At 42.8% G+C, this 20,866-nt stretch overlaps 1 protein-coding gene and 2 long non-coding RNA genes across 4 annotated transcripts in view; 1 reads left to right on the top strand and 2 right to left on the bottom strand.

Moving 5' to 3' along the window:
* The window catches only part of LOC308471700, a 242,766-nt gene that overhangs the window by 154,580 nt on the left and 67,320 nt on the right, over positions 1 to 20,866 (top strand). The gene's annotated exons all lie outside the window — the stretch shown is intronic.
* The window catches only part of LOC308471696, a 115,183-nt gene that overhangs the window by 65,252 nt on the left and 29,065 nt on the right, over positions 1 to 20,866 (bottom strand). The gene's annotated exons all lie outside the window — the stretch shown is intronic.
* Positions 1 to 20,866, bottom strand: part of SHQ1 (SHQ1, H/ACA ribonucleoprotein assembly factor) — a 54,650-nt gene that overhangs the window by 14,267 nt on the left and 19,517 nt on the right. For both annotated transcript variants that reach the window (XM_080995747.1, XM_080995748.1), the window contains exons 10-11: positions 18,918 to 19,041; positions 11,958 to 12,078 (exon numbers count right to left, since the gene is read on the bottom strand). In XM_080995747.1, coding sequence (XP_080851873.1) covers positions 11,958 to 12,078; positions 18,918 to 19,041 — 245 coding nt within the window. The remainder of the gene's footprint in view (positions 1 to 11,957; positions 12,079 to 18,917; positions 19,042 to 20,866) is intronic.

Below are 20,866 nucleotides of genomic sequence, written 5' to 3'. Positions count from 1 at the left end.
GAGAATATATATTTCAGGCTTCAAAACTCCCTATGTTACTGAAGCATTTCTTCTCAAAAGGTAAAAGCCTTGAAAGGTGTGCCTGGAGAGACAGATCTTCAGTGACTGCACTTTTAACATAGATGTCTTAGCAGATATGCTGTATTTCAATGTGCTTCCTCACAGCTTCAAGGTTATTTCTAATTAACATCTGAGGTTGCCATTAACAAGCTTCAAAAATAATAGATGTAAATTTAATCATGAATGTATGTGCCATTTCTCTGCATGCATGCACATGTATGAGTGTGCTCTGCTATATTTATTAGGAACTGAAAGTACGCTCAGTGTAGAAGACTTAAGACACAAACAAACTTGATGCATTCCTCTGTCCATAGCTGTCAACCTTCCCTTTTTTTGCGGGAAATTCCCTTATTCCAGTGCCATTTCCCGCTGCTTCCTGCTGCTATCCCAGATTGTTAGATATCCCGTAGACTGTCCCCGGGACAGGTGAGGCTGCTGATCCCTTATTTTCAAATCTGAAAGTTGACAGCTATGCTTCTGTCCCAAATGCAGATGCGTGTGGACCTCTGTTCTACAATTTCACAAGTCAGAATCACAGTTAATACCAAGGGCTACTATGCACTGCATAAGCACTGAGACCCGGCTCCGGCTTCCTTGCGAACACATGCAACATGATGTGTCCCATGGTAATTAGCTAGACTCAACAGGAACTTCGCCTAAAGGGTGGATTAGTCTTTCATGGTATTGTGTACACAAATTATACACCATCTGAATACCACTGGTTTTATAATTGCAGCTTTTGCTAAGTGGCTGTGTAAATATCATAGCTGCGGAATCTTGGAAAGGAGAGCTCCTGCATCTGTTCATTATGCTCGGCGCAGTGATGCAATGCCCCCTCACTATATGCCGGCTTGGTCTAAAGGGGATGCCAACAGCAGTGATCAATCAGCAAAAAAACCAGACAGCGCTGCGTTGCTGTCGTCAATGGTATACAGATGCCATTTACCACAGGGAGCTTCCCCCAAGCACTGCAAAGCTACTTCTGAACAGTACATCATTTCCTCTAGCAGCAAACTTGGGTGGTGAAGTGTCTATTCAGCCTGGAAGTGAAATGGGGCCACCCAGTGCTTTTTTTTCTAAAAAAAATGTTTAGGGGTAGTCTCATTTTATTGTTCAAATTGGGAAAAATAAATACAGTGGTACCTCAGGTTAAGTATTTAATTCGTTCCAGAGGTCCGTACTTAACCTGAAACTGTTCTTAACCTGAAGCACCACTTTAGCTAATGGGGCATCCCGCTGCTGCCGCGCCGCCGGAGCCCGAGTTCTGTTCTCATCCTGAAGCAAAGTTCTTAACCTGAGGTACTATTTCTGGGTTAGCGGAGTTTGTAAACTGAAGCATATGTAACCTGAGGTACCACTGTACAGTAAATGGACAAAAGTACAAAGATTCAAAAAATGTTTAGGGGTATGCGTACCCCCCAGAAAAAAAGCACTGGGGCCGTCCAAAAATACAGTACTGTTTCCTACATACTTGGGAACTCTGTAGAAATGCCTACATTTATGTTTTTGTTTTTTAAAGTTTAAAGATCCAGAAAACTCCAATATGAGTTCCCTTGGGGTACTGCTGACAGCAGCTGAGCCAAGAGAGAAGCAGAGGGGATTGGTGGATCCCTAAAGAAACAAGAAGTTAGACAGACTGTTTGAGGCATACTTATTAAGTCTACATTTGAGAGCAGTTAAGACAGTGAATGCTAGGGTGGCAGTTGCAAACATTGGTATTTTTTTAAAGGATCATGGGAGGATGGGAGAGAAAACATGTATTCATGACCCTGACATCTCACATCCTGGTGAATTTGGGGGGCGGAGGGTAGAGAAGATAACTGTTTTGCAATATACAGGGATGTTTCAGAAAAAGAAATTATCCAGAACTGTCTCTCCCTCACTTCAGCTTTACAGCAGAAGGTGACCTGTCACAGTGAGGAAAAGAAGTGTCATTGATCCCTTCCCATTACTGAAACATCCCTCACCTCAGGGAGTCAACACTAGAGAACTCCTGTTTCAGGCTTTCTGTGGCCCTGACACCACCTGTCTTCTTAGGTGCTCGGAATACACTGCAACCGTGGCGCAGCTCCCATTTGTCCATCTATATTGCAAACCGAATTTATAACAGAAGTGACAAACCAGGGCACAACCCTTGCCACAAACAGTCGTGAGCATAAGGCCCTCACGTTCAGGCCTATGTAAAAAGCCAAACCGAACTCCTGCCCCAAGAAAAAAGCTGGATTCTGCGAGCAAGGGTCCACAGTTCCACTTGCCACGCGAGTCACGAAGCTGGGAAAGGGGGCAGGATAGCATCTTCACAACTGTGCTGTCCTTCTGAGGCACTCTGTGCGCCGAAGCCGAATGGTAGGAGAAAACAAGGAGAGAAGCAAAGAAATACTTTTTCCACTCCTGTGCCATGGATATGCAGATGGGTTCTCTCTTGTTCCTGAGAATTCCACAGCATTTTGGGAAACAGGGAGAAGCTAGCAGTGTCACTTCTGTGCTGAAGCTTGATAGCTGCATTTAAACAGCACTACCTTTCCAGGGACGCAGGTGGCGCTGTGGGTTAAACCACAGAGCCTAGGACTTGCCATTCAGAAGGTCGGCAGTTCAAATCCCAGTCGGCAGTTCAAAGAAACCATACCACTCCAGTTTTGAGAGAGAGGCAGGCTTTTACTTGGGCTTTGGAAATGGCTTGATAGTGCCCCCCCCCAAAAAAAAATTGTCAACGAAGTCAAAAGCCTGGCAGCCAATCAAAGGATGCAGCGGCAGTGATGCTGTTTCCTGGCAGTGGGCTGACCACTGCTGGAAGGAGAGTGCTGGACTAGACGGACCCTCCACCTGAGCCAGAAAAAGCACGTCTCATGCTTCAGCCGTGCAGGAGAAAAATATTAATAACGAAACAGATGACTCATTCAATGCACATGCACACAAAAAAGTACAAACTCTAATTAAACTGCAGTTATGCGCATTGGTTTCAGGAATAAATTTTGTTTTGGAATAGTGTTCCATCTAACCAAGGGTGCAATTAAGTTGTGACAGCAGCAAGGCCTAAGCCAGGTCCCACCAATTCTCTAGGAAGTGGAAAGGTGGGGAGAGATTTAAAGAGCAACACTACTAAAACTGTTCTTTTCCTCCAAGTGAGAGTCACTTTCAGCCTCTTCCAGTTTTAAAGTGCTGCACTTTAAATCCCACTCTCTACTTTAAATTGGATTGAGCATCACATCCAGCATGACCCTTAAGTGGGCATGTAGGATCTATGTGCATGTGTGCAGACACACACAGACCCTTATAAGATACATGAACTTCCCAAGCATATTCCACATCTTTCCTATCAGCACATGTATGAGAACAAGCGCTAGATTCTCAGGCATATGTTCACAACAGACTAAGCAGTAAGAGCTAACTCATCATCTGACTTATGGTCCCTTTTAAGTGGAGAGGTCGGGAGAAATGAGCAGGAGGCTCCGATTCTGTTCAGACAGAGGGGAAGTTCAAATTGCCACCATCATCCCATTGAGACTTTTGCAAATTCCTTTCCATAAAAAATACTGGCCAGCAGGGGCACTGAAGTAGATTCTGGACAAAGAATCACGTCAAAATGACACACAAGATTGGGGCTTGCATGTCAGCTGATGAAATATAAGAAAACTTATTTCCTTTCTAGGACTGACCATGATTTAAATTGTAGCTGTGCTCCCGTAACTGATGCCCTGACATTCATGGTAGGTAACTGGGAAAGGGTGGGGGAGAAGCCACAACAAAAAACGTATTTTTTCTGTTCCACGAACCTGGCATAATCTTGATCTTTTTGGGTTTACAAAACGGAGTCCTACAAAATGACAAATGGCAGGAGGTTCTTCCCCGTTCTCTCTCATCCAGTGACATAAACCTGTCTATTGTAATATATTATCGCACGGTCGTTCCTCTGGGCGTCCGCAGGCTGTCTCAAGTCCCGGGCATTAGCTTACAGCGACTCGTGGCAGCATGGGGAATCCTTGTAGAAAGAGCTGACAGTGGAGGCACAAAATCCCCGTTCCCCACTAGAAGATTATCATTTCAATATAACATCAAAAGGACCGTGAGAAAGGAACATTTGCCCTTCCTTTCCGTTTCTGCTCACCCCAGTTAAGCGGCTGATAGTAGAATCGCTGCCAAAGGGTGTCAGCTACTGACAAGGCTGCGAACAGAACAGAAAGATGCTATTTGCATGGAGAGAAGCTTCCCCTCTTTGATCACAGCTGCAAGCCGCACCTGCTTAAAAAGGCAGCAGCTACACAGGCTACATGTCGTCCCTGTAGTCAAAACAGAAGGAAACAGCGGAGAAGTGCTGACTGAAGAGAGATGACACAAATCGCTGACCCCCCTTTCTGCAAGCTGATAGCAAACGGCTGCCTGCCCTGCAACTTCAGAGAAATCAAAGCGAGAACCCAAAGGGAGTGAAGAGCTTTGCTTGCATCCCCGCTCTCTACCTGTGGCAAGGTGCATCTCTCCGACACAGCCGCAAGGAAGAGGAACTGTGGGGAGGGGGGAAGATGATGGAATGAGCAGCGGGGAAGGAAGAGGAGAGAGATGGAGCATCAAAAGGAAAATGTGAGCCAACAGCTGGGAAGGGAGCTTAAACCCTCCCATCTTCCCCCTTTAAAAGCCATGTCATACAGGGTTGCTAAAGCACATAATAAAGGGCACTTTCCGGAATCCTAGACTCGTCTGTCGCTCCTTCCAGCCTGCAGGGCAAACTCTATTGTTGTTCAAAGCCTGTGTGCTGTTGTACACAGCCTCCGTTACTCACAAAATGCTCTTGGTGCAGTTGCTGCTTTTACAGATATATTATGGTGACAGGGTGTAGATATGGTGCATTGTACTTCAGGATAAAAAGGGAAACTAAAAAGGGAAAGAAATGTGGTTGGAATATGGATAGGTCGGGATAGGGCATTTAAAAGGGGGGTATTATATTCAGCTAAGTTGTACAGTACCTACAGTAGACCCGTAACAATTATTGGAACTAAGTTAGTCATGCCCATTCATTTCAATGGGTCTGCTCTGAGTAGGACCAACACTGGCTGCAATCCTATGCAATAGTGCTTAAGTTGTTTCAAGGCTTGGTCTAGAGGTGGATGATAAAACACTCCAGAAAGCCAGAGTGAAATTTGGACCACCTTGGCTGTGAGTCCTGTGGGACCTTCTCCCTGCCTTGCAAGCCTTTTCTACCTGGCCTGGGAGGGTGGGGCCCTGACTGACTCCAGCTACAAAAGCTGAGGCTGCTCTTGGGCTAGGGTGCTGTTTGGGTGTGATGGGGTGGTTGCTGCTGTTGGCTTTTTGTATCTTTATTTGAGATCTTGTTGTGATTATGTGGAAATTGTTCCGTTTGGTTGGGCATTTTTATGTTTTGTTTATTGTTTGAAACTACTTGCAATTGTTACACCGTATTGTGTATTTTTTCATGTCGTAAGCCGTCTTGAGCACGGTTTGAATTATGGAAAGGAGGCAGACAAATAAAATTATGTATGTATGTATGAGTGGACCTCTGGCTCACAAACAAAACCTGGCAAGCCAAACCTCCCAATATGGCCTGCAAGGCTGTTTCAAGGAAGCCATTCCCACCCAGCCAACACCTGATCTCATACATGATGACATCAAGTGACCGATTAGGCAAGCTGCCCCACTAACCTCTCATATTTGGGACCGGCCCACGCAGAGCTTGTCTGGGGCTCAGGGCAGGAGTCTTGTTCTAGGCATGACAGCATAAGTCTGGCATGCCCCTGGCAGGGTCCCCCAGCTGGCTTAGCCCTCTGAGGCCCAAGGCCAGTATACCCTGCTGCCCCTCCCTCTTCGCAGGCCTGCATTTGGCCTACCAAGGAGTAGAAAAATAACAACCAAAGAACATTATTCACCCTTGATTTGCCATTTCATCAGAATCCATGGCTGTGGTTTGTTTCTCCCTATCCCGATCACTATTCAACCTTAAAACCATGGTTTGTGGCTGGCTTGTTTAGAACCCCGGGCTCAGAACTAGTGGGAAGTTGAGCTTAACCACAACTTCATTGTTCATGTCTTCTGTATGCCTCAGGGAGGAGTAAAGCAAGAGCAAACTGGGCAGCATACATTCTGCTCATGCACAATAAATCAGGATAAACTACAAACTCCAGCTTATTGTGACATGTGGATGTAGCCAGCTTTCCTTCTCTTTCAGACGGGATTCTTTCCAAATCCTCCTGGACTCTGCTGATAACAGCCCTGATCAGATCATGTCAACAGACTGGCCAAAAGTCACTCAGTTAACTTCATGGCTGAGAAGGGTTTTGAATCTGGGTCTTCCTGACCCAAGACCAATGCTCTGGCCACTGGCTCTCATAGATAGCTTTAGAGAAACCCCACCACAGAAACCTAGAAATTCACTTACCTAGGCCCCTTTGTACCCTAGTAAGTCAGGTAGAACACAAGCTTAACAACACACTCTTAAGGACAATTGCTAGGCAGATGAAAAAGGCAACAATGCCTTCTATCAGCCAGGGGCTTTGAAAACTACCCTATCCATGACCAAAGGCCACCCAAGCAATAAATAAAGGACAAGCTTAACACAGCATGTCTTCTCCAAGGCATAAGCAGATGTGATGCGACGTCCTGAAAGTGCTGCCAGCTACAGCGATGTTCTGCTTGTAAGCTGCGCTAAGAGGGAATTACAATAATTGAGCCTTTGGGTCATGGAGGGCTGAGCTGCCGCTGCAAAGCCATCACGGGATAAAGCTGAGGCCTTCGTGGATTGCACTATATCCGAAGCATATCTGTCACTCAGAGGCAAACCAACACTCTGGGGCTGCTGCAAAAGTGACACAGTCAGAGGCATCACCAAGGGCATACTCAAAAGGATTTCATGCAAATCACTAAATCGCCTTTGGTGCACACATTCACAAAATATACTGTGCGTGAAGACACATGTGAAGAAAAGATCCTAAGTCTACATTCATGACTTCAAATAAGAGAGTCACTACATGGCCGTTATTTTGAGTGAAACAACCTATACTGAAAGCTATGTAGTTTTACGCAGACAAACCTAGACTGAAAGTGAAAAGGTCCAGATCTAGCCAAGGAAAAACACGGAGCCAGCCTTGGGAAGACATGTTTCTTCCGCCTCTGCCAAGATAAAATCCAATGGCCCATTCCCTTCCCTGCCTGAATTTTAGTATTACATGGACCCCAAAGCTAACCATGGAAAACACTAGTTGTGCTTCCTCTCAAACAGGGTCCGACGTCCCATTTCACCCTAGATTAACAACAGAGACATATACTTCTAAATAATAGTGAAGGCAAGGAAGTGAAGGGAAGGGAAGAGAGGAAGGACACGGTCCCAGGCTGGTCTATGGTCTATGAACAATAAACATGACACATGCACTGGATTGATGTAACCAGCCGTCATGAAAGATAAGACTAGTTCCACGCCATATTAGAATTTCATTATTACCATAAAGAAAGAGAAAGCCACTTTGAAGGTTTAAGTCAGTGCACTCTTCTCACTGATCAGGAAAAGAGAGATATGTTTCTGTCCTGGAGCATGAGAGCTAGACTAAGGAATACGGTTTTCCTTCAGCGAGGGACCAGGTCATCTTAAATCACTCCAGAAGGAAAGAAACTGGAAGGCTTTCACTGCACCAGCTTTGGTGGTCTTCTTGATCCAAAGCAAATGAAAAGCCAGCCTCTGCACCCTCACCTCTATTTTTTTGCAGCTCGTCTATTATATAGCATACCTGCCGCCTTTCAAAGATTTTCATAACTCAAGAGGGATTCCAGAGGCCCAACAAATTTATGTAAGTAATGAGAAGGGAGAGGGGGAATAAAAACCAAGCACTTAACGGAAGGGCTGGATTTTCTTTATCTATGACAGATGTCCAGCATTCCCAAAGCAGCATTTAGTGCCACTTCCTAAATACTTGACCAAAAAAAAGGGAGGGAAAAACCCCTGACAAATTAATTTTAATTCTATTGTGAAAACTAAAGCAGTAACAAGGTTGACAGCAGGGGATGTTATAAGCTCGCTTAGCAGGAGGATCAAGCAAAGTGGTGACACGCTGCATGACCTCAGGGGTTAAAGATGCAATTTTCCATCTGGCCGCATCTGGCTTTTCAACATAAAATGTTGACGACACCTGCCGAGATGCCTGTATGAGCTGCCTCCGCTGCTCTCTATGTATCCGCTGCAACCTGGGAGAGCCTATTAACAGCTTCCCCCTTTCGTGTTTTGCAGATTTGTGCAATATGGCTCACCCACCCCTAACTGCTGCACTGCATACAAATAGAATGGTTTATGTGGAATGCATATAAGGGAATAATTAAAGCAATAACTATTAGAAAATTACTGGGCATGCAGTATTTGCTTTATGGTGCAGCATATGCTGAGTCTGATACTGCCAAATGCTTTCTTGAAATAAGTTGAAGGGAGGAGCCGAGAAGAGAAGAGAAGAGAAGAGAAGAGAAGAGAAGAGAAGAGAAGAGAAGAGAAGAGATTAGCCACATGCCGTGTCTCAGACTTAAGGATGTTTTCCAGGGGGGATATTACCATATTGACTCAAAAGTAATGCACACTTTTTGGGGGGCCAAATCACGTCATGAAAATTAGGGTACATATTAGTATTAGCATTTACATTGGCCAGGAAATACTTTTTTGGTTTTGAAAACTGAGGTGCGCGTTAGATTCAATGGAGCATTAGATTGGCGTAAATACGGTAATCTTTGCTCATGTTTTACCACAGCAAGCAATACCCAAAGTAACTGGAAAGGATATGAATTAGTACTGCCACAGGGATACAACTTAGCATACAGGGGACAAAAATTTACTGGATCCAACTGGGTTTTTTAATTATTAAGAAAAACACCCCACTACTATTTACTATCCCACCACCCTCTCCACTTAGCCAGAAACTGTAGTCCTGGCATTTTCTCATTCCACCAGTTGTGTCACCATGATAAATTACCTGCCCTCTTAATCTCCTTTTTAGTTCCACTAATATGATGTATTTCAATACTTTCATTCACCTTTTATCCTTCAAACATATCGTAGCTGGGTATTGGCATGGAACAAACAGAGATTTGTAGTTAAAAGCTGAAGGTAAGATAATTAATAAATCTTACTTATAATATATGTTTCCTTACAGCTAGGTTATTAGACTTGGTTCAGTAGTTGATGTTATTGTTGCTTAATGGTGTTGATTTAAGATGTCTGGATGCTTGTTTTAGTTTCTGCAGCCACACAGATAACCATAACCAGCTGCCCTTCATAAGTCCACCTCAGTAAACTCACATGCTTGTTCAACAAGCTTTACTTGACATCTTCCTTCTGGACAGGGTTCGCAGCCTTACACAGTCAGGAACTCGCTGCTTCCTGCGGTCAGCTGACAGCTACAGCCACACTGTCCTCAGTTATACCCCAAAGCTGTTGCTGGGAGCCTTCCAACTCCTCTCTTGCAGAGCTTCCTCGCTTCTGTTTTCCATGATTTCAGCCTCTAGCTGATCCCATACTCTTCAGGTATGCTGCTGCTTCAGGTTCTCACTCCAGGCTTCCTTAACATTTCCTCAGACTGCCCAACTGGCTCTGAAACAGCACTGAGCTTAGCTTTATATATCCTTCAGCCAGGACCTCCAACCAATCAACATGTTTCTGCTAGATTCAAAACCTATAATTATGGGCCAATAGATTTGAATGGAATGTCCGCTATAGAAGTGAGAGCTGGACCATAAAGAAGGCTGATCGCCGAAGAATTGATGCTTTTGAATTATGGTGCTGGAGGAGACTCTTGAGAGTCCCACGGACTGCAAGAAGATCAAACCTATCCATTCTTAAGAAAATCAGCCCTGAGTTCTCACTGGAAGGACAGATCCTGAAGCTGAGGCTCCAATACTCTGGCCACCTCATGAGAAGAGAAGACTTCCTGGAAAAGGCCCTGATGTTGGGAAAGATGGAGGGCACAAGGAGAAGGGGACAACAGAGGACGAGATGGTTGGACAGTGTTCTCGAAGCTACCTACATGAGTTTGACCAAACTGCGGGAGGCAGTGGAAGACAGGAGTGCCTGGCGTGCTCTGGTCCATGGGGTCACGAAGAGTCGGACATGACTAAACAACAAAACTGACTACTTAGATGCTACTGCCCCATACATAAAAGTTGAAACATAAAAGCCTGCACATCGCTGTAACCTTATAAACAGTGGGCAACTGTGACAGTTTGACTGCCAAATGGCAGGCTGCCAGCAGAATTCATATGCTATGTACTATGTATATATTATTTGACTCTAGCCTGGAGCAAAAGACAAGGGTTTTCTTCTTTACGCAGTTAAATATGTATGCCAAACAGTATTTTATTATAAATTATTTAACAAAATTTATATATTGCTTAATTCTAAATAAAACCTCTAAGCAGTTTTACCACCACCATATCATTAAAACAAAGTTTCTCTACGCAGGCAATTACTTTTATCTCCACACCTCCAATTTTGCCACACAGAGTCATTCCAAATGCTCAGGGACTTCTGACAAGTCTTGTAGTGGTAGCAAAAAGCACCATCTAATTCCACCATTTCTGCTGGTTAGCAGGTATAGAAGTCAGTCAGTAGACCAGATGACTATTTCTATTATCAGAAAACATCTCAAATTAGAAAACTTGAAGTGTAAGTTCTCTTTACACCAAAACTTGGGACACTCAGCTGCAACTCATCCATCAATAGTACTCAACTCTTCAGAGACTATTTCTTCTAAATGCTTCCATTTGGAATGCAATTGAGTTAAAGCTGGTTTATTACACCTCTGGTGGGCATGCTCTAAAGCAGTGGTTCCCAATAAGCTAAGTGCTGCAGACCCCCTGTTTTTCGAAAGCCAAGCCATGGACCCTTTACTTTTGGAAATGTTGATATCTCTATCCCAGTTGGGAACCACTGCTCTAAGGCACAAGCTTTCTAAGATATGGTTCTACATTTCATAACATGAATTAAACTTTATATAATCTGATGTTTGCCTTAGTGTGATTTAGATGTAATCAGGAGGAAGGACAACCAACTTATTATTAGTTTGTTGATTGCAACTATTTAGACAGTAAACTAGAAAGTGAGAACACTACTCAGTAAGAGAGATTGGATGTAGAAGATTATATATTTTGTGTTCTCATTTTGTATTTTTATGTTGTGAACAGCCCTGTGATCTTCGGATGAAGGGTGGTATACACATTTTAATAATAATAATAACAACAATAATTCATTATTCTCAGTGAGAAAAAGATTCAAAGCCCAGTGGTGGCAATTATATTTGAAACCATGGAGACAAGACTTGCAAAAGACCCCATAGTTCAAGCATATCCCTTCCATCATTTTTTCAAACACTTTTACTTACCCTCAGCACAAATATGCTTATCCATATTTAGCTATGCCTTTCCTTTCTGCCACAATACTCTTTTGCTTCCAGATTTGCAAGCAATCAAGATTTTTGATTCAGAATAAATGCCTACAGATTAGGTGCCTTTATGCAAAATAAAGACACTGCGTAATCTTTTTTTTGTAAGAATTTGGGAGTTCTTTGGTACACAATATGAAAAGCCTACAATATATCTCCTCAGCTGAATGAGTTTTTATTGTACTCTGCAAAACGCTGCTTAGCAATTTTACTTTAACATAGTTAGGCCATTTTCCTGGTTCTCAAAATTGTCACAACACAGGAATTTTTTTAACACTCGCAGCCTACTTTTGTGTGTGTTGTATGTGTGTACATATACAACTTGTCTGAAGAAAGCAAATCTTATCATCAATGTAGAATTCAATTAAAAGTTTCTGCTTTTGCCTTCCAAGAAAACAGTGCCATTTGCAATAAGGAATTTGAATACCAGATCAATCATACCAAAATGCTTTCATCAAGAGAATGACAAGACATAAAACTTACTTGGCTTTTTGAATCCAAACGCAGTAATCTGTGATATAAAGGTCATTAAGAATATATGCAGGATCATTTTCTCGAAAAATCTTGTGAATATCTAACAGACACTTCAGAACTGCACTTTTGCCTGTAAGAGAGGAAACCATATGAACACATTTACATTTTTTATCCCCACCAGCCAGTCCTTATAAAACTCTCCTACTTGAAAATTTGGATGGAAGTTGACTGAACACCTTATCAGTAACATGCTATTAGTTGCAGCAAATTATCCCTTTAGGATAAATCAGTGGTTCATGACAACCTGAGAAGATTGCAGATTGCCAGCATAGTAAAACCCCTGTTTACATGTCAGGATTAAGGAAGAAGAGCAAAACTTTAGCAGGCTGGTTCACACATAATGCAAAAACACTTGAAATAGTGGTTTAAAACAACCTCTGGTTTGAAGGTGGCTCGTTTAGGAACTGAAGGAAGCAAAAGAAGAGGCGAAACCTCAAAATGGTACTCAAAGGTAAATCTTCATCCAGTAATAATAGTCCTTGCGGGGTGTAAAGCAATTAAATGTACTATGTGGTTTGGTTGAAGATAGTCTTCCTCAAAGTTACATGGTACAAGGTTCTCCTGTCAAGGCAGCGTTTTCACACACACACCCCCATCCCCATTTGTTCTCCCACAGGAGGCTTACTTCTTGCCCTCGAGTATTTTTGCCTGGCTGGAATATGCCCTTGAATTCTTGGCTGTGTACATATGCAAGTGTGTGCCAATACTAGCCCACTGTACAAAGGAAAAAATTGCCTCTGGCCACATCCACTCTTGGTACCATTGGCAGATGGTCCCCCAGAAAGTTGCCCAGATGGCAATGTGGCCGTCAGTCTGAAAAAAGCTCCCCAGTCCTGCCTTAAAGGGGCAAGAGAATAGAAACTTGGTTTTTCCATTACACATTGAGAGTAAAGGCTACATCTTGTTTTGAGGGGTTTTTTGCATGTCAGCACAGGTGCCTAGATATTAATGAAATGCTCAGTTTCTCATAAGGTAACAAACAAGACCAGTTCCTCCAATTTGGCGGACTGCTGCTATTACAGGTAACACACCATCTCAAGACTCCTGTGTGCAGAAAAACGAAGCAAGCTTTTAAAGTGAATGAGAGCCCAGTTATACAGCAACGTTAAATTGATTTCTGAAGCACGAGACCTCTGCACTGAACAGCTTCAACCCACTTCTCCACCATCACTTCCTGTTCTCCAGAGGATTTTTCTTCCGCAAAAAGCAATGCTAAAAGTTCAAATATATCATGAAATGCTCATGGGCCGGTGGGGAGAATACAAACCTACGATTTGTCAGCATAAGCACCTGAATGAAAGAGGGGTAGGGTGGCAGCTTTCAAAGACTTTGAGCCTTGTTCTCCCTTGTAACTCCACATCAGAGTCTGAAAGGGATAAGTAATGGGCGATGTGACAAATCAAATGCTCCTTGGTTGTATTCGACTCAAAACTCCCTCTGCTGTCGAAGATCCCATGACTTGGAATATCTCCAGCTGGGAGAGATTGAGACGGAACAGAATAGGTAAAAGGTTTGCAGAGAAGGAATGTGCTATAAAACAAAGTCCAGGGCTCCCTGCTCCCTGCAGCGTGGGGAAGAAGCAAGCTAGTGAGAGAACACATGCACAAAGCTGCAAGTCAATTACGGGCCTAAGAACTAACGAGAAAACTTTGCTCTCCGTTGGGTTAGAGCTATTATGCCTGCCCTCCTCTCCACCCTAAAGCTTACTGCTGGAAAGTTGTGGAAATCAAAATTTGGCCTACATACATGAGAAAAAGTAATTGTTTTAATCATAGGCATTATTCCTAATTAGACACACTGCTTGAAGTTATGGTTTTTCAGATACATTGCCAAAGAGGCATCTAAAACAGCCGTTAGCAGAATCTGGAGGAACAAGACTATTCAGATACCGATATACTAAAAACATGGCTGATCATGACTTTGTGCTCTAGGGTTGCATTCAGCCCTCATTTACTCAGCTGAAATTATTGGCCATAATTAACATTATGGGCCATCAATTTCAAAGGGTCTCCTACAAGCAGAAGTTAGCTGAACACAACCCCTAGTCTTTCGTACAAGATCCTTTTCAACAGGGAGATTTATTTGTTTACTTGTAGAAACATCCTGCTTTTCTGAAGGCTGTAGAACAGGTTCCCAGACTGCCTCCCATCCAGGTACTGGCCAGACCCAGAACTGCTCGATTTAAGCAGAGTTAATGCCTCATGTGCCTTTGCAGTGATGCTGAGGCTAGTCCAAATAGCTTCTAGCCCAGTAAAGATACAGATCATGGGGATTAAACCCCGTTGAAAGCGATGCAGTGCACCATTACAGCAAACCTTAGCTAGGTTTGGGCCTTAGACACTGCAAGTTAAACAGGCTGTTTCTAAAATGCAGCCAGAACCTACCACACGTCTCTAACAAAAATGCAAACGTATCTCTCCACCCACCACCCCGGTTCCAAATCAGCACTGTGGTGCAGAGAGATTCCGTCCCCCCGCCTCAGAGGCCCCTCTCCTACGGAGAATGCGCAGTCCTCTTTTGGTGTGCCTTCGCCCTGGATGTTTTTCTCTCTAAATATTTTTGTACTTTTGCAAACACTGAGGTTCATCCAAGCCTGGTGATCCACTCCTCTTGTGCGCAGATGTTGCTCTAGCTAAAGAAGGATTCAGAGAGAGTGACTTTGCAATTAAGAAGATTGGCAACCAACATGAATGTTCCAAACGTTGTTAGGCTACAACTCCTACAATTCCCATCCACTGGCTGTGCTGCTGGGAGCCTGTTGGCTATGCCAAGACAGGATGTACAGTGGTACCTCGGGTTACATACGCTTCAGGTTACAGACTCCGCTAACCCAGAAATAGTACCTTGGGTTAAGAACTTTGCTTCAGGATGAGAACAGAAATCGTGCTCTGGCGGCGCGGCGGCAGCAGGAGGCCCCATTAACTAAAGTGGTGCTTCAGGTTAAGAACAGTTTCAGGTTAAGAACAGACCTCAGGAACAAATTAAGTACTTAACCCAAGGTACCACTGTATTCTAAAAAGATATCAGGACAAAACCACCAGCTTGGTATCAACACATTTTAAGAAGTAAGATACCAAACGCTTGAGGTGAATTGCCAGGCTGGTAGCTACACAAAGTCATGCAACAAGTGAGGTATGTTTTCAGGTTGGATACGTTCCATCTCTGGATCAGGAGTTTGAACCAAATGTTCAGCCAAGATCAAATGCTGCTGGTATGTCCCTTTTAGTAAACTGTTGGAACTCAAAACACATTTTAATATTTTGTTGCCTGAACAATAGAATCAAACACACCTAAGATTTCATTTCCTGTTATGAAAGCTCATGAACCAGGCCTGGCATCCTAAGCCAATCAGTATTTCAAGGCAGCAAGCTCCTTTAAAATAAATGGGATTTGCTTCGTAGAAGATGGATTTGGATCTAGTGCATAGATATACAAAGAACCTAGGGAGAATGGGAAAGTGAGCCAGAACACATACATCACCTACTTTTATCAAAAGTAGTAGTAGTAGTAATTTATTTAAACCCTGCCCATCTGGCTGGGTTTCCCTAGCCACTCTGGGCAGAGTCCAACAAAATATAAAAAATACATTAAAACATCAGTCATTAAAAACTTCCCTAAACAGGGCTGCCTTCAGATGTCTTCTAAAAGTCAGGTACAGTAGTTGTTTATTTCCTTGACATCTGGTGGGAGGGCGTTCCACAAGGTGGGCGCCGCCACCGAGAAGGCCCTCTGCTTGGTTCCCTGTAACCTCCCTTCTCGCAGGGAGGGAACCGCCAGAAGGCCCTCAGAGCTGGACCTCAGTGTCTGGGCTGAACGATGGGGGTGGAGATGCTCCTTCAGGTATATTGGGCCGAGGCCATTTAGGGCATGTTAGGACAGCACCAACACTTTGAATTGTGCTCAGAAACGTACTGGGAGCCAATGTAGGTCTTTCAGGACCAGTGTTATGTGGTCTCGGCGGCTGCTCCCAGTCACCAGTCTAGCTGCCACTGCTAGCTATCTAGATCAAACAGAATCCTTACACGTGGAAACAAACTAAATACATTCTTCCTACCGTAGCTGAAAGCATGTTTTAGCTATACAGGTTGCAGAAGAACATCTGCAAAATTCACAAAATGCATCTGAGCTACTTAATTAATCTATTTTTACACCAGCTCTCTCTTCTAGTTTACTAATTATGTCAAAAGCCATTTTAATATTTCATGTCCTACTAACTCGCTAATCAAATGCTTATCAAATTCAACCGAGCTTGTACATGCTGCCTTTTAAAATTAGATCTAACACGACATGAGAGGAAGGAAAAGTGTTAACATGTCAATGTCCTGCTGATCAAAGGACACGGAGCCATAATGAACTAACATATTTTGTTCCCAAGACAAAAGTCTGCACACACACAAAAAAAGGCTCAGGGACCTGGATTCTTTTGTAGTGTTTCCCTAGCAACAGTGAAACTTTTAAAATTCCAAGTTCAAATAGTAATTTAGAGCTCTGGCACAAGAGCTGCTGTGAAAGGCATACTGCCTCCCATATAGCCACTGCTTTTGCTACTCATGTTTGCTACTTGGCCTGAAGATTACAGGGTCATCCACTCTCAATACCGTGCAAGAATGCTTCTCATAGGTTAGTCAATTCAAACGCCCATCCTAAGGCCAAGCACAGATAGACAACAGACACCACTTGAGCCTTTTCATTGAAGAATACTGAAGTGCAGTTTCTATAACATGACTAATGCAAAATATTTATCCCATCTTGCTTGCACTTCTCACCCCAGACCACCACTACAGTCCTAACCTTCAGTAGCAAGAGAGGCCTTCTTGCACTCTTAAGAATGCTAGGTTCCCATTCAAAAAAGAAGTTCTAACCCACATAGCTGCAGAATGGTGGTCCCATGTTTCTGGAACACCCTCCGTAGGAAGGTATGCGTGTCCCCTACAATGCTGTCTTTAAAACAAGCTTTGAAGACCTCCTTATTGCAAGCTTTTAAAATCAGTATTTGATGAATTGTTTTGTCTGTGTTAAAACTGAAAGGTTCTTTTTCTGTAATTTTTTTAGGATCTCAACTTCTTTTAAAAAACAGGTTTCATTTAAGTATTTTTGTCCACTCTTGGGCATATTGCAAATGTCAGTGGTTTATTCCTCTAATTGTAGATAAATGTGGGCAGGATTACACCCATTACTTATAGAAACGACAGGCTTTCAGTGCACGAGTATTGACATTTTAATGCCAATTATTACTCACTTCCACACATAATACTACATTTGTAGTAATTATCTTTACACACCATTATTAGAACTATTCTTCCAACTTATTTAGTCAAATAACGCGTCATTAAGTTCTCTCAAAGCATCTGGAAAATCATTATCTATCATGCTACGCACTCTTCCTTTCTCCAATGAAATAGTACAAGTGGACGTGGTTAAGACCTCATTTTTGTCAACTATACACTCAAGCCCAAGTTATTTAAATTCCAACCACAACTCCAACAATCAATCAACTGAGCCAATCACATTTCATCTTAACAATGGTTTCCTGGGTAACTTTACACAATCAAAGGAAAGCATTTGCCAGTATGGAAAGAATTAAATCAGTTCCTTTTTGACTTTTTACAATGCTTAAAAAAAACACAAAAACCCCCACAACCCACAGTTGAACATTATGAAGAGTAGAGAGACTGGGAGACTCAAAGGGGTACAGTGATATTTTGGTTCCACCTAGTTCATTCAACAGAAGGCTTTGCTCATTGTTACAGGTGGGTTTCAACAACACACTGGGTGTCACTCAACTAAGCATTACTCAGAAGAGACCTACTGAAATTAATGGAGTTGACACAGTCATCTTTATTAATTTCAATAGGTCTACTCTGAGTAAAACTTAATGGATTATCACCCACTGTCAGAATTTGCTACGAGCCAAATGGTCCGAGACATTTCCATTCAATGTATATTCAGGATTATCTGTAGACAAAGGATCTCATGAGGCTCAACACAGGGACAAATCCTACTGCACCGTAGACAACAGTTGGTTGGTTGGTTGCCTTGCTTTTTTTCTTGTTTTTTAAAGAAGCAAATCATGTACCATGACATGTACTATGGTGATCTGTTTTAACTGTTGCATTTTTATTATAATTGTTGTAAAGTGCTTTGATTTTTTAAATGAAATTGCAGCTTAGAAATATTTTCATAAATAACTTCTGAAAATAAAACAGTATGTAACAGCTAACTGAATTAAACCTGACTTTTAAAATCAATTAAAGGTAAAGGATCCCTGATAGTTAAGTCCAGTTGTGAATGACTCTGGGGTTGTGGCGCTCATCTCGTTTTACTGGCCAAGGGAGCCGGTGTTTGTCCGCAAACAGTTTTTCTGGGTCATGTGGTTAGCATGACTAAGCCGCTTCTGGAGAATCCAGAGCAGTGCACAGAAACGCCGTTTACCTTCCCGTCGGAGCAGTACCTATTTATCTACTTGCACTTTGACGTGCTTTTGAACTGCTAGGTTGGCAGGTGCTGGGACGGAGCAACAGGAGCTCACCCTATTGCGGGGATTCGAACTGCTGACCTTCCGATCGGCAAGCCCTAGGCTCAGTGGTTTAGACCACAGCGACATTGGCGTCCCCATTAAAAAATTGATTAGGCTATGACAATTCAGTATAAAATAGATTTGCGCTGCAATCGCACTCGTGTTGACTCAAAAATAAGACTTACTCCTAGGCAAATATTGCAGCCTTAAGAATGTTTATAAACAGAAATAAAATGATACATTAAATTCCTAAAAAGGTGCCCAATAAATAAACCCAGACTCCTTGTAAAGTTATCTAAAACTATGCCTTTGTGAACAAATGTGTTCACCACACACAAATACCCAACTAATTTGCCATAGCCAAACTGTAAAGATAAAACTTAATATCTTACCAAGTTGTAATATCGTAATGGTGTCATTTAAGGCCCGAGTCACTAAACTGAAGTGTCGGTAGAGTGGATAACACATAACTCTTCTCCCAAAGGACATCAGAACTTCCGAAATGCTAGTAAAACTCTGCGTGGAACAAATATTTTTAAAGGCCACAATTACTAGTGGAGAAAACACGTTTACAGTGGTACCTCGGGTTACAGGTTGTTACTTTCCTATGAAATTACAGGCAGTGTTGTCTTGCCAATGAAATTCCCATTCGGTTTCATATTGGAAAGCCCCTAAGCCTCATCTACAGGCCCCATACCACCATCCCCACAGTTCAGCAGGATACAGGGCATATACCCTGATTAACCGAAATAAGCAAGGCTATTAAGTTAACATTCTAAAAACGTCAAGGAGGAATATATTTGCCAATGTCCTGTAAAACGCAGCAAATCATCTGCCCCTTCTGTTCTGGCCACGATGGCAGAGCAATTATCGGAAGCTCTTATTGAGCAGAGTCTTACTTTCGCTTTACTTGACTGATGCTCTCCGCACAAGGACCTCTATTGATTTTATGTTAACTAATACGCCTGAAATCTAAAATATCAGGCTTCTTGTCATCTAACCGGGGAATTAATATATCCCCGCAGCCTAAAAGGAAAAGAAATACCTTCCATCCATTAAGTTTTACAATTGGGATTTATTCATAAATGGGTCCACTCCTATGAGAGACTCTGATTAATTCACATTTGCACGATACTCATAGGGTGAACTTATACAGGTATTCTCTTCCTTACTCCCATGCTACAGTTACGTTGTTCGAAGAGAACACAGCTATCCCTTAATACCCTTTTCAAATTAAAAAGGAACAACATATTAGAGAATGGAGCAGCTTCAACAAGCAATATACCTTAAGAGTCCTTTTGAAAGAGCAAATATGTTTGCCATTCTCCACTAAGAGTAAAATTAAAATCTGGGCAAACTGCCTAATAAGAGAAATCTTCTTAACTGTTTTGTAGCTAGCTATCTCGATTTGAGGCTAATCCTTCCAGGACAGGCCATCTCCCAAACTCTTGAATCCAAGAACTTGGAAGACGTAACAGGATTCTGCTTCAATTTATTGGCCCACATCCAGCCCAAGCAGTCTAGCATCGGAATTGCCTTCCATAATTCGGATGGATGAATAGATGGAGCTGGGTATCATTTGCATACTGAGGACACCCCACTCCAAATCTCCTGATGACAGCTCCCAGCAGTTTCAGTGAAGATGGTAAATAGTACAGATGACAAGGTGGAAGTTTGTGAGATGACTACTTTCTTGAAACAGCCTTGAAGGTAGGAGTAGAACCAATGTAATACAGTGGCCCAAAAGGAGATTCCGACTAAACATCCGAAAAACTTTATGACAGTAAGAGCTATTCGATGATGGAATGGTCACCTATGGGAGGCTTTGGACTCTCCTTCCTTAGAGGTTTTTAAGCAGAGGTTGGAGACGGTCATCTGCCATGGACACTTTAGCTGAGATTCCTGCATTGCAGGGGGTTGGACCAAACAGCCCTTGGGGTCCCTCCCAACTCTTCAATTCTCTGGTTCTATCACTTCCAGAGCCACTCCAGAAGGGTACTACTGTCAACACTATCAAAAGCTGCTGAGAGATCAAGGACAATGAGCAGGCTCACACGCACTCTTTCTCTCCCAGCAAATGCCATCAGTCAGGGCAACCAAGGCAGTTTCAGTGTCATGACCAGGTCTAAAACCAGAATCGCCCTCTCAAGTCCTTTGTCCCCAAAGGGGATTTTCACTCCTGTACAATAGTAGTTACAACTGGTCTAGGGAGGTCCTCTTAAGAAGGGAAATCCCTGTTTTCAATCTGATGGTATTCCCAAAGTTTTAAAAGATAGTACAACAATACAAATGAAGTTGCAAGTAGAGATGGCATTGGGAGAACCAATAAAATACTACTAAT

This window comes from Podarcis pityusensis, assembly GCF_964106645.2.
Source record: "Podarcis pityusensis genome assembly, chromosome: 2".
NCBI lineage: Eukaryota > Metazoa > Chordata > Lepidosauria > Squamata > Lacertidae > Podarcis > Podarcis pityusensis.
This window is presented reverse-complemented; position numbering and strand designations above follow the sequence as displayed.